Source organism: Zophobas morio, unplaced genomic scaffold (assembly GCF_036711695.1).
Source record: "Zophobas morio isolate AGI-343-1 ecotype UQ-CSIRO unplaced genomic scaffold, CSIRO_AGI_Zmor_V1 ptg000023l, whole genome shotgun sequence".
In the NCBI taxonomy this organism is placed as follows: Eukaryota; Metazoa; Arthropoda; class Insecta; order Coleoptera; family Tenebrionidae; genus Zophobas; species Zophobas morio.
The window spans coordinates 1,892,087-1,905,338 of record NW_026972128.1 but is presented as its reverse complement, the minus strand read 5'-3'; the positions used below and the strand labels follow the sequence as shown (position 1 = coordinate 1,905,338).

General features: G+C 34.0%; 4 protein-coding genes across 4 annotated transcripts; 1 reads left to right on the top strand and 3 right to left on the bottom strand.

Annotated features, from left to right (window-relative positions):
• Window positions 1-538: 538 nt before the first annotated feature.
• On the bottom strand, window positions 539-3,235 carry LOC135134233 (uncharacterized). The gene is made up of 5 exons (XM_064062862.1): window positions 3,017-3,235; window positions 2,518-2,967; window positions 1,206-2,458; window positions 964-1,151; window positions 539-913 (listed from the first exon to the last, which is right to left on the bottom strand). Exons 1-3 carry the CDS (start codon window positions 3,165-3,167, stop codon window positions 1,746-1,748), a joined length of 1,314 nt encoding a protein of 437 aa, XP_063918932.1. The 5' UTR covers window positions 3,168-3,235; the 3' UTR covers window positions 539-913; window positions 964-1,151; window positions 1,206-1,745.
• Window positions 622-1,367, bottom strand: LOC135134651 (uncharacterized). Its single transcript, XM_064063382.1, has 3 exons — window positions 1,206-1,367; window positions 964-1,151; window positions 622-913 (listed from the first exon to the last, which is right to left on the bottom strand). Exons 1-3 carry the CDS (start codon window positions 1,365-1,367, stop codon window positions 622-624), a joined length of 642 nt encoding a protein of 213 aa, XP_063919452.1.
• Window positions 3,236-8,467: 5,232 nt separating the features above from the next.
• Window positions 8,468-9,091, top strand: LOC135134648 (uncharacterized). The gene has a single exon (XM_064063380.1). It carries the CDS (start codon window positions 8,468-8,470, stop codon window positions 9,089-9,091), a length of 624 nt encoding a protein of 207 aa, XP_063919450.1.
• Window positions 9,092-11,323: 2,232 nt separating this feature from the next.
• LOC135134343 (tryptophan--tRNA ligase, cytoplasmic) lies at window positions 11,324-12,999 on the bottom strand. Its single transcript, XM_064062988.1, has 3 exons — window positions 12,736-12,999; window positions 12,210-12,621; window positions 11,324-12,158 (listed from the first exon to the last, which is right to left on the bottom strand). The coding sequence occupies exons 1-3, from the start codon at window positions 12,875-12,877 to the stop codon at window positions 11,474-11,476; spliced, it is 1,239 nt and encodes a 412-aa protein (XP_063919058.1). The 5' UTR covers window positions 12,878-12,999; the 3' UTR covers window positions 11,324-11,473.
• Window positions 13,000-13,252: the final 253 nt, after the last annotated feature.

Below are 13,252 nucleotides of genomic sequence, written 5' to 3'. Positions count from 1 at the left end.
TAAAGTTAAAAATAAATTATCGAAGCCAATCCCGCAGATATCATGACGTGAGTAAAAACATTCCATACTTTTTTTTAATGTTTCTGTTCTTTATATAGATGAAGATTTGCACAAAATGATTTCGTCTAGAACTTTCTGGTTTGCGATTTATATGATACTAAATTGTTTAAAGTAAAAACATATCGTTACCAGTTCCGTTAAACAAGTTTTATCTACTTATCGTAAATCTCCTGAGTCAATGGAAAATTTTCGATCGCGCTATAACATGCCAAACAGGAAACTTAAAAATATGCTGAAAACTTAAGAACAAAAGACATGCTTTAAACTCGATAATTCTAATTTATCTCACCAATCTGAAAAAGTTAAAGTTTACTACAATTGACACAAAACTCAACTCTTATCTTTTAAAACACGACAAGGGAATCTTTGTTTAATTCTAAAGGCTGTTATACTATAGACAATCTGAGAGAACTCAAAACCCGTTAAAGAGACACTTCTGTAGACCTCATAATTATCACATAGGTAGGTGCAAAAATAATTCAGAAAAAAAAAACATTTATTGATAGACCACTACAGTCAATAATTAAATACAAAATATTTGAAATCTTTGTTACACTCTACTTAACGAATAGCGATATCTGCACATGATCGGAAGGTTTCTTGAGGACCACAACCTTCATCATAAGATCCGTCTTCACACTGTCCCCAATTGTTCCCCGCATTATAATGCCAACGCAAAACACATCTTTCACAAGTAAGGCCATCGGGCAACTTCAGAGTAGTGTTCACAACGTCATGATCTACTTCTTCTTTGTTAGGCAAAACATAAGTAGGAGATCCATCTCCTAGTGTGATTGGTTGGAAACAGTCTTCTCCAGATTCTGGTGCACTAGGGTCTTCCAAAACGCACAAACTGGGACATAATATTCAATATTTTACAAGAATTATAATATTAGAAACTACCTGAAATTAAAATATCCCATATGATTCGTCGTAAGTACAACTTCTATATCAATTACGCTTCCAGCTGTATATTCTTTAGCGATAATCCCTCTTCCATACTTTCCTGTATTTTCATTGGCTTGTGGATGAGGTTTATTAAACTGATCTCCGCAAACACCACATTTTCCACCAAATTGATCCCACTGGACCTGTATCAGATTAAGGTCAACAACTGTAAACTTACAATAAAATAAAAAACTTACGTCCATGCCTCCACAATAGTTTTGATCATCGTCATAATTCACGGGTGCATCTGGGTTGAACCTCCACAGGGAACTTCTATTTGGAGGGTCCATCAGCATTCCATGGCCGGAAATGCTTTCGATGAAGAAAAACAGAGCAAGAACTGTTGTGGCACCCAACATTTTGCTAATGTTTTTGAAAATGGTGTGACTTTATTTTCTTATATACGTTTTAGTATTGATAAAAATCAAGTGTTCATTCTGTACCCACATGAAATATTAAAGTGTTTGTACAGCAAAAGTTAATTGTTTTCGATGCAATCTTTACGTAAAAACAGTTTTTAGAAACCTTATCTTAAGGAGGTCAATTCAATCAACTCTAGTACAATCTTTCAGTAATTATTATCCAAATTTTCTATATATCTTTCCTGGGCCTTCCATAGAAATATGATTAGAAGGATATGTTGATGAAGCTTCCTCAGTACAATAAGATAACGAAGAATATCCAATAAACCCATAAAACGACAACTTCTAGCTTTATTAATTTTTGAGTAACCCCTTTTATTTCTTAATTTTTTTCGAATCTGAAAGGCTCGACGATTTCGTCGAACTCTTCCGAAATAAAGAGCTCAAAAAACTTGATTTCTTTTTCTCTGCAGACTTTGACAAGTCCGTCAATGAACTAATCGTCTCGATAAGAGAAATCTTCGAATTCTTGTTTCCTTCATCTCCAGAATGAAAGTCTGTTTGATTGCCTTCATCTGTATAAATCCGAAATGTTTTCTTCGAAGAATAAATTTTATCGAACTGCCCACCAGGTACTAAAATAGGATTTTTCGGAGGTTGCAACTGACAGTCGTCTCCAATAAAAGGTGACTTCTCATTTTTTTTCCACGACGCTGGAAACATATGACTTCCCGGAAACGTGCGAGAGGTTGCCATCAGCACATGATGTTCGTTACGATGAAGATGTTTTTTGCTTCTGGAAGCTTCTACGGGCTCTTGTTTTTCCTCAACTGCTGTTTCTTCATTAACGTCATAAAACGTAGTTCTCGATCTTGCCGTGTCGTAATGACTATGCTCAGATTTAGCAGAGTTGTATACAGACGGGGTTGACATTGTAGATTGTTCTTTGTGGGGATGAGATGACATAGCGGATACTTGGTCTGGGGCGCTAGGACTTGGTGAAAGGGGCTGAGGTTGTGTGTCTGCAGACGGAGCTGGAGCTGGTTTTCCCTTTTTTGTTGGACTAAGCGAAGCAGAAGTGGTAGGACCTGTAAGACATAAAGCATACGTTACACTGTATTAAAACAATGAAAATATCATTAGCTACCGCTTGAATCAGACTCTAGATCTGTTGGATTACACGTTCGAAAAACCATTCTTCCAATGCACTCGTAGCTGCCAACTCTGTCTTCAATATTTCGTCCATCACTCTCTTCCTTCTTGTACATACACGAAGCTTCGTGCTTTTCTAGCACGCTGATTTCCATAGCACATCCGGGCCCATGATGCCTTTCAAGCACGAGTGGCAACTTATATACTTTCTGGTGCCCTTTTTCGGGTTTAGTCTTATCCTGAAGAGTTGGTTCTGAACTATCAGTTTCCGGTTCTGGTTTTGTTTGTTTTTGTGGTTCTGGTTCTCTTTCCGGTTCTAGTTTGCTTACTTGTTCAGGTTCTGTTTCTGCTCCACTTTCATTCATAAACTTCTCCTCACTTACAGCAGTTGTTGCTCTTGAGGGTTGGCGTGCAGGTGTACTAGTGAATTTTGGTCCTTGTTCTTCTGTAATTTAACCAGAACGTATTTTACTTTTATTTAAATATACTAATACCGTCAGATTTTGGTCGAGATTTATCGTCGGTTACCGATCCATCGCATGGCCGTTTGCAGCAGGTTTCGATTGTTATTACTATCACGTCTCTACCATGCTTAGTATTAGGGCAGTCACATTTTTGCACGGATTTTTTTTCTACGGTAGTCATTGACACAGCAAATTTTGACAATCATGACAAGATGTTAACCTCCTCGAAATGCAATCTTTCATACCGAGAGAGCAATAAAAAAACACGATCAAAGATAGCCTTGGATTTTTGAAGATTTGTCTTTGATAAAATTTTCATTGCATCAGATTACCGTCAATTTGCAAGTTTAACTTGGAAATGCACCGAATAAAGACAAACTTTCAAAAATCCGTGGCTGTCTTTGATCGTGTTTTTATTGCTCTCCCGGTATTAAGCAAAAAAAAAAGTCACTTGTTTTAAAGAAGCATAGTTTTAAAAGTTTTAGTGACACTGCATGATATCATTATCATGGTACAAGATTATTATCACATCCTGACAATGACAATATTTATCTATCTGTATGTATAAACGTAATAGCATGGATATCCTAGACGCAGGAGAAGAGAAAGAGAAAAAAATTAAGTAGAGTTTAAAGAATAAATGAAAGAGAATAAACGAAGTAGAATGTGAACCAAAACGAGAGAAAATGAATCCGAAAAATGAATGTGACGGAAGAAATGTAAAAGAACTTTCGTGAAAAGTACACTGACTCTAGCAGCAACAAAATTCAAAAAATAGAATTAAAGCCGTAACTCGTAAGAGTCAAGTACTTATTTTTTCACATGGAGTAGGTATTTCTTTCAAAAAAAAAGAGCGACAAAAAAGGCGATATGCAGAAGCGACTTATTTTGCGAAAAGACGATGGGTTAATTCTGGCGTTTGTAGATCCAAGAAATTCGTTAAAAAAGTTCAGCAATGTGTGTATACTGGGAAAACCTAAAAATATTTAAGAAAAAAAAAGATAAATATGGCAACTGCAATAAAGTAAATAAAAAACGACAGAAAAAAAACTTACATTTATAAATCCTCGTATTAATATTATGGATATCTCACTTAATACGCAATATCTCGCTTGTTATAGTGAATATACGATCAAAGTCAAGTTCATAACAACATATTGAAAACAAAGATATGGAAACTGTTCTTGATTTAAGTACTTGTAGAAGTATTTGCCATTTTTATGAAGTACCCCATGTGCAGACTGTATAAACATTGCGACATTTCACGTGATTTTTTTTTGATAGAGTACTTAGCCGTTAGACGTGTGACAAGTAAGTGAATTTTTACAATTGACTCCTCCTTTACTTCCATTATATACATTTTGATACTAATAACTGTCAATCATCAACAAAACAGGTAGGATTTTACATCATTTAGAGTAAAGATGAACGCATGAAGCTGCTGCTACTTTGATGCCTACATATAGCTTGACTTCTTGGTGCTCTAGTGATAGCAAATCGAATCTGGAAATCGTCTAATTTATATTAACAAATACCGGAGTGACAACATATACGCAACAGGCGCACATTTGGAGTACGCTGCCGTTGTCCTCCAAAAGTTGTTTCTATTTATTATTTTAATTTGCTTTTCTGGTTTACTATTAAATTCTGAAAGATGTTATCTCCATGTGGTTCTTGCCTAGCAGCAATTGATACTATTTCCGATTCATTCATTTTGTGTGGAGGAACATGTATAATAAGAGATTTCACACTTCATGTGTCAAAATATCGGCTGCACTTCATGAACAACTGAATACTTTTCCCGATTTATCCTGGAAATGCTGTGATTGTTCCCGTAAGTGCTTCTTCATTGATCAAGCTGGTTTGATTAGTCTGCTTGAACAAAAGTACTCTGAGATGTTAAAAGATCTTGATTCTGTTTTTGCTGATTTAAAATCAAAGTTTCTTAATACAGGTGAAGGAAAATTGATTGATTCACTCTATGGTAAATACTGTTCCTTCGTATTCGGAAATATTAAATAACAAAACTCAACCGGCAATATTAATAATAATAAAACCTAAAGAGGAGGAAACTATTAAACAGACAAAATCTGATGTGAAAGAAAATATAAATACTCTTGATACAATTAAATTTGGCTAATGTTAAATCTACAAAGAACGGTGATATGCTAGTTGGATTTTCTTCAAAAAAAGATAACCAACGTTTCCGTAGAGCTGCAAATGACAAATTATCACAGAAGTATGATATTGTTGAACTCAAAGGTGTGCAACCACGTATCAAGATAGTAGGAATGAGTCAAATTTTTACTAAAAATGAGATTATAGAATATGTTGAACATGCAGTGAAATGTAATACTAGCAATATTGATTTAGAAACTAAATGTACGTTTGTGAAAATGTGGCCCACTAAGAAAAAACCTAAAATATATCAAGCCATTATACAATTAGATAGAAATTCTTATGATAGTATAATAAATGCGGGAGGTATTTTTATTGGGTATGATTACTGTACTGTCTATGATGCTGTTGAAATTTTGCGGTGCTTTAATTGCAATAGCTTCCATCATACTTCAAAAAAATGTAAAAATCAGAAATAATGCCCGAAATGTGCCATGCATCATTCTGTAGCTGATTGTACATCTGAAGTGATGAAATGTGTAAATTGCTTAGCAGCTATTAAAAATGACAAAGCTGACTTAAATCCTGATCATACCGCTTGGGATACAAAATGTCCAATCTATAAAATGACTTGTTGAAAAATTTAAGAAAGATTTGCTATTTAAGCAATGACAACTAGACACTGTATCTAAACAAAAACAAGATTTCAGTGTGTTGCATAATTTATCCACAAAATATAATTCAAATCTATCAATGTACTATCAAAATGTGCCTGGCCTCAACACAAAAACTGTATCTTTTTTTGACAACTTATTTACAACAAATTTTGACATTGTTGCGCTATCGGAAACCTGGTTACGCAACAATATAGAGAGTTGTGAATTATTCAATGATAGCTACACTGTTATGACGAAGGATAGAGATTTTTCAACTACAGGGACAACTAGAGGTGGAGGAGTCCTCCTCGTTTGTAAATCTGATTGCTATTGAAAATGTTGATCTTGACAATACGCTGTCTAACTCTCTGGAGCAAATAGATATACTATGCGCTACAGTTTTTAATGCTTCTGGTTACTTTTTTGTTTTTGTATTATATGTACCACCATCGATGTCTACCGAGTCTTACGCCCAAATTTGCGAAGCTTTTACTTCACTTGATTTTATTATTGATGCTAATGCTGTTGTTGTAGGTGATTTTAACCTCCCCGATTATAAACACCACACTGTATCAGCCCAGACTTCCCAGAAGATTTTTTTTATTTGGCTGAATTTATGGATCTCCTAAATTTCAAGCAGTTCGATGATGTAGTCAATGAAAATAATCGAATTCTTGATCTTGTTCTGTCAAATATGGAATCTATTGTTACTAAAGCTGCTGATATTCTTGTAGATGAGGCTGCCCATCATCCATCACTTACAGTAAAAGTTAATTTTAAGAATTCCGTGAAAGAATATCTTCTGAATGCCAGTACTTGTACTTACAATTTTCAAAAAGCTGATCACAATGCATTGTATCAAACTTGATGTAAAATCGACTGGACAACTTTGGAACAATGTTCTGATGTTAATATTGCCTCAGACATTTTTTATGAAATATTATATAAGATTTTAGAGCAACATAAAAAACGATAAAAAAGATTCCCCGCAAATTTCAAGCTTTCAAAAAATATGAAAAGTATAAATATCCGTATGATTTACACTGCTTCAAAGAGTTACGTAAGCAGATTAAAGAAAGTATTTCCAAAGGTTATAAAAATTTCAACACCAAACTCGAGAACGATATAAATGATAACCCAAGTGATTTCTGTCGTTATGTAAAATTAAAGAAAGGTAACACTGGTATTCCCTCTACTATGACTTTCAATAATGATGTAATATATGGCACTGATGAGATCGGTAACGCGTTTGCAAACTTTTTCCAATCAGTCTAATGTTGATCCTATCAATACAAGTAACTGTACTATTAATATATCATCTATTACAGAAAATGAAGTTCAAATTGCCTTAAATAAGCTAAAACACAAAAACACGTGTGGCCCCGACAGAGTACCGTCAACCTTGTTGAAAGACTATTCCACTGTGTCAATAAAACCTCTGCATATTTTGTTTAATAAAGCACTCAAGAGTGGGGTGTATCCCAGTAGCTGGAAGGTGTCAAAAGTGATTCCAATATTCAAAAAGGGAACTCGCTCCGCAATAGAAAATTGTAGGCCTATTATTTTGATTAATAACTTTTCAAAAGTTTTCGAAAACGTCATTTTCAGCATTATCTATTTTCGTATAAAAAGAAACAGTCTGTGAAAAGCAGCATGGATTCGTAAAGGGAAGGTCGACAATGACTAATTTCTTCTTGTTAACTCAGTTTTTTGCTAAATCAATAGATGATGGTGTACAGGTGTTATTTACGCGGATTTCTCCAAAGCGTTTGATAGAATAAATAATAAACTATTGCTCCAGAAACTTAGTATACTAGGCTTTTCACCATTATTACTTAATCTGATTGCTTCATATTTGTGTGACAGAAAACAATTCGTTTTAGTGGCAGGACATTTGTCACGTGAAATATTTCCGAGCTCAGGAGTTCCTCAGGGATCTGTTCTTGGACCGATTATTTTCGATTTATTTATTAATGGTATAATTAAAGACTTTGATGTGGAATATTTGTTATATGCAGATGATTTGACGCTTTTTTCAAAAATTGAAGGATGGGGTGATTGTCATAATATGCAGTTGAATTTAAGTAAAATATTGGACTGGTGTGATACTAATCAACTGCCTGTTAATAAGAAAAAATGTTAAAAAGCTATTTTTCTATTTCTCACTAAAGATGATCAAATAAAATTCAACAGTAGCAACAAATTTTAATGTTTCAGAAGGTTGTAAGGTTTATTATATTTTGCACGCACTTTCGTACTAACACAAAACAAATTAGAAATAACGAAACCCTCATCGTTTCAAGATGACGTATCAGCATCGGAGTTATCCGGTAAGTCCCAGAAGATTCATCATCAGAACTTCAAACATCAGCCCAAATTAGTGTCAAACCAGTTGATTTACAAGATCCAAAATTCTGGGCAAGAAATTGTGTAGAAGATGTGTTAAAAGTATTCAAAATTCAAGATCCGAATTCTTTAGATTTTGAAGTTTCAAAAAGAAGAATAGGAAAACAAAACAGGTACTGCAATAAATCATTATTTTACAAAGTTATGAAGAATGGGGAAAAGATTCGGCGTGATTGGCTGGTTTACTCCAATAGTACCGGTTACCTGTTCTGCATATATTGCAGATTTTTTTTTAATAAAAATCGTACGTTTTCTACTAGATTTGACGACTGAAGAAAAGCTAGAGAAAAATGTGAAAAACATGAAAGACCAGTGGTTCATTTGGAACATCTTAAAAATGTTATATATTTCAAGAAGTTCGTCAAATATCAAAAAAATCGATGATTCCCTGCGCCAACAACTAGAACATGAAAAAAAATATTGGCGGAGCATCTTACAAAGAGTTACCGATGAGAACTTTGGGTCTAACAACAACGGCAACTACTTAGGACTATTGCAGTTATTGGCAAAATATGATTCGGTTTTAAAGGAACATATTGAAAAATATGCTTCGAAAGGATTCGGTTCTGTGTCTTATTTATGGAAAACGATATTTTGGGAATTTTTACAAGTGCTCTCAGAACACGTATTGGGAGAAATTGTAAACAAATTCATAACGGAAAGTATAGATTCTACGCCAGACATAACTTACGCAGATCAGTTGACGTTCATTGTTAGATACTGTTCAAAAACTGGTACTCCAGTGGAAAGGTTTATTCAGTTTCTGGACAACATTGGGCACAAAGTGGAAGATATGGAAGTTGCAGTGCTGGGAGTTTTGTCAAAACTCAATTTAAACATAAGTGACTGCAGGGGACAATTCTATGATAGTGCACATAATTATCTAATATGTCTGGTGCCTATAGCGGTCTCCAAGCCCGAATAAAATCTCAAAATAATTTGGCAAAATACGTACCATGTGCATCTCATTCTTTGAATTTGAAAGAGAAAATGCCAGTTCGCTGCCAAGCGAATAATTTAATAGAAAAACATTGCAGTTTGGTATTCTGATTGTTTTCTGGTACGATGTACCCGAAAGAGCTGTTAGAGAGAAATTTTATTATTACGAGCAAAAGGAACAACTATTATCACAACAAATGCATTATAAGGAAGGCACTAGAAATCGTAAAAGAAAATTAGGTACAGTTTGAAGAAGCCGACACAGAAGAGGTACTCACATCGAAAAATAAACTTAGGACACAAGTCTTATATAAAGTGATTGATCATTTGGCAACTGATTTAAGAACTCGAAGAAAAATTTACGAAGATCTTGCTACAACTTTTTCATTTTTATTTTCACTTTCATCTTTGGATGACAAAATGATTTTAGAGAAGGCCTTGATATTAGTGGATATTTATCCCAATGACTTAAATAAATCACTAGATAGTGAATGTATCCAACTGAAATTTTGTATGCTTGCATTGATAAGAGGTATTGAAGATATAACGCGCAGTGCAAGTTTTGTAATAGAACTCTTAGACAAAAATAATATAATTACAACATTCCCAAACCTGGAAATTGCTTTAAGAATCTTTCTGTGTCTTATGATCACCAATGCTAGTGGTGAAAGATCATTTTCGACTTTAAAACGGGTGAAAAACTATTTAAGAAATTCTATGACAGAAGATACTTTAAATTCATTAGCTACCTTAAATATCAATAGTGATCTTTTAACGGAATTAAACTTTGATCATATCATTGACGAGTTTGCAAATAAAAAGTCCAGAAAAGCTTTTTTGCAATAATGGTCTACCTAATGTATTTAGTTTGTAGTTAGTTATCACAACATAATTGTGTAATATTTGTATTGTAAAAACATATTCCTTTAATGATTAAAAAATTATAACTTTCATTTGAAATGACTTTTGTTCAACTGGAGACATCATAGCGGCGATACCAAAATTTAGCCCCCGGCGGTCTGTGAACTAAATCCACCACTGCAACAAAAATGTGTGCTTTATTTACATGACAGTTAATTCTAGTATTCTATTAGATACACAAAAATGTCCCATCGCGCATAACAAGTGAGAAAATTAATAATATAAAAATATACTAACATTACTAACTATATATAATAATGCCAAAGTCAAAGCCAGTTAAATTCGGACATTACCCTTTTTCTCGATAGGTAAACTCACAGAGTTAAAATAAATTCCACACCAACCTGTTTCACATGATGCCAATTTGCTCAATTTCTGACAAAATATATTGAACAAGTTTTAAGTTGGAACTAGTTGGAAGAGTTATTTAAACTAGAGGGATTTTTTTTATCTCAGAAGAAAAGACGAAATTTTGAAATTTCAGGCATATAAAAAACCACATTTGACATGATATTTTCATGCAGTAAATCCTATTTCATTTTTTTCAAACTTTCAAACATTCGAAATTCGAAAATTGTAAACTCAAGTTAAACAAACGTCTCCGGTTATGTAGCCAGGTATTTTTAATTTTTTATTTTCGCCATTAAAATCTGGAAGAAAACTGCAAAGTTTACGCCTGACACCATCTTTGCGTGTAGTAAGTTCAAGAACAAAACTTATAGAACCGATCGACGCAAGTTCCATAGAGGTAGAGTTCTAGCTCAATTAAATATGTACATACAAAAAGAAGAAAAGAAAAATGTATTTGATTGGAATTAAATTTTTAATGCGGAATTAAAGTACCACGTGACGGCTCAAGGCCAATCGGATATCACTAACGCTTTATTAAATCTCAATTATTATAAAATTCCATAGCTTTTTTTTATGAAATATATAATTGGTACACTGATAGAGGCTTCTAACAAAAATACAAATGCTGACAAACTACCTGTCCAACATTGCACTAAAATAAAATTACACTCAAGAAGTAATAAATAACCAAAACTCTCGTTTTTAGGCTGCTGACAAAGACAATATGGGACGTCCAGTATATACGCAGCAATTCGAGACCTTCCATACTGCATTGTATTTTGTATTGCATAACGCAGCCAAAGCTATATTCAGAATTTTACAAATCTGATTCATAAAGCATGGATTTTTATATTCTCTAGCTTAAAATATCTGTCACATATTTAGGTTCAACTTAATGTTCAGTACCTCAAATAATACGAAAATATAACCATATCAAACACACAAAAATAACATGACTTTTTTATTTCATAAATACCTAATTTAAATATCGAAACACATAACTTAGTCTTACCACAACAAGCAAAACGCGCCAATGAAATAAAATCATAGGTATCAATATGATAACAATGATAATAAATACAAAATAAATTATAAATTAAATATCAAAAGCTAACTTCCGTGGAGTCATATACTGTTTTATTATCTCATCTGTAATTTTCGCCCTTCGCTCCTGATGCTTACTAACAACTGGCGTCAAGATATCAATCAAAATCTTCTTCAATTCGCCTGTCAATAAAGCCCCGCTGGTATAATCCTTCCTAATTTGCTCAAGTTTCTCATCATCATCCAAGAAAAATTTCAAATACTGGTAAGAAATATCAACCTCACAGTTCCCTCCCAGCTGTCTGTGTTCCTCAACAGTGGTCTGACCTCCAGAAAATGCATGTTTATTGATTTTGTTCTTAACTTGTTTGGGCGTGTCATTTAAATAGATTGTGGAATTTGGATCAGAAGCTGACATTTTTGTATGTGCACCTTGTAAAGCTGGAAAGAATGATGCGTGGAGTAAAGCTGGCTTCTTGAAGCCCAATCTGGGCGTCACGTCTCTTGTCATCCTGAAATATGGGTCTTGATCGATGGCACAGGGTATCAAACAAGGAACTTTCTTTCCTTTAAATATGTGAGGAAAAGAGGTAGAGAGACACGGCGTTGCTTGTACTGCAGGAAAAGCAACTTTTCCAATAACAGTGCTGTCATCGAAACCAAAAATCCCTTTCACTTGATTAAAGGTGACACAGCGCTGAATTTTAACCATATTTTGGTAGAATTCAGGACACTGCCTACAACAATTTTTTGTTAGAAGTTAATATGTATAACAGTTTAAAACTAACCCTATATACATGAGATCTGAAAAAATGAACGTCTTCTCAAGATCAAATCCGATGGCGATTATATCTTTAACGTTCTCAACAGTCATTTTAATGGCCTCTTCCATTTTCAAGTCTTTCCACAAGAACTTCTCATCGTCAGTTAACTGAATCACTAGTGGCACGTTAAAAACTTCTTGCAGCCACTTGCAAAACATAAATGGTATAAGATGACCAACGTGCATGGAATGTGAAGATGGCCCTCGACCAGTATACAAATAGAAAGGTTTTCCAGCTTCGTGTTGATTCAAAATGGAATGCATATCCCTATGCGAAAAAACAATTCCTCTTCGAAGAAAATGATGAACCTTCTGTCCTGTTACTTTTTCGAAACGGTCCAACAATTCTTGATCTATTTTACTTGAACCGAATTTCTCTAAAATGTGGAAACATGTTTTTTGTAGAATGATGCAATAATTGGGTGAATTTCAAACTATTGCCGAAATATAATGGTAAATTAAAAGTGTTAAAGACTGTGCAGTATGCTTACTTATTAATTTGTCGTAATCAATTCCAGTTTCCGATTTACTGACTACATTCCACGGATCGACGAAGTCATCGTCCACCTCTCCGTTGTCGATTTTTTCATTTACACTTAAGTTTTCAATGTTATTTATTATTTCTCCCGACATTTTTTTGCTTCTTATGTTTGCTAATACTGCACGAACTTAAAATCACACAACGTGGATTCTTATCACGATTATTGAGGTTACAAGGTATGATACGACATGACAATCTGTGACGTTTTGTGACGTTGACATTGCTTTCATAACCATACGCAACGTGTTGCCAACCTAGACAACCCACAGTACATTCATAGAGAACTTAATGTTCCAGTCTCCAGTCATTAAAAGTTGCGAAATTAAGGTAAACCCCCTTCTCTAATTTCATCCTTACTTGAAGACTTATTACGCAACATACGTACTTATTGGAAATACAAAAATCTGCACGGAAATAATTTTTATATTGAGCTAGACAGCTAGAGGCTCTCTTTTTTTTTATAAAAA

Bases quoted from the DNA above. Each gene is read 5' to 3' on its own strand.
- LOC135134343 (XM_064062988.1), bottom strand. From the start codon at position 12,877: ATGTCGGGAGAAATAATAAATAACATTGAAAACTTAAGTGTAAATGAA. The intron at 12,622-12,735 runs GTAAGCATACTG...TCCACATTTTAG, and splicing joins TGATTACGACAAATTAATAA to AGAAATTCGGTTCAAGTAAA. The intron at 12,159-12,209 runs GTTAGTTTTAAA...AAATTGTTGTAG, and splicing joins TCAGATCTCATGTATATAGG to GCAGTGTCCTGAATTCTACC.
- LOC135134651 (XM_064063382.1), bottom strand. From the start codon at position 1,367: ATGTTGGGTGCCACAACAGTTCTTGCTCTGTTTTTCTTCATCGAAAGC. The intron at 1,152-1,205 runs GTAAGTTTTTTA...AATCTGATACAG, and splicing joins ACTATTGTGGAGGCATGGAC to GTCCAGTGGGATCAATTTGG. The intron at 914-963 runs GTAGTTTCTAAT...ATTATGTCCCAG, and splicing joins ATGGGATATTTTAATTTCAG to TTTGTGCGTTTTGGAAGACC.
- LOC135134648 (XM_064063380.1), top strand. From the start codon at position 8,468: ATGAAAGACCAGTGGTTCATTTGGAACATCTTAAAAATGTTATATATT.
- LOC135134233 (XM_064062862.1), bottom strand. From the start codon at position 3,167: ATGACTACCGTAGAAAAAAAATCCGTGCAAAAATGTGACTGCCCTAAT. The intron at 2,968-3,016 runs GTATTAGTATAT...GTTAAATTACAG, and splicing joins ATCTCGACCAAAATCTGACG to AAGAACAAGGACCAAAATTC. The intron at 2,459-2,517 runs GTAGCTAATGAT...TATGTCTTACAG, and splicing joins TCTAGAGTCTGATTCAAGCG to GTCCTACCACTTCTGCTTCG.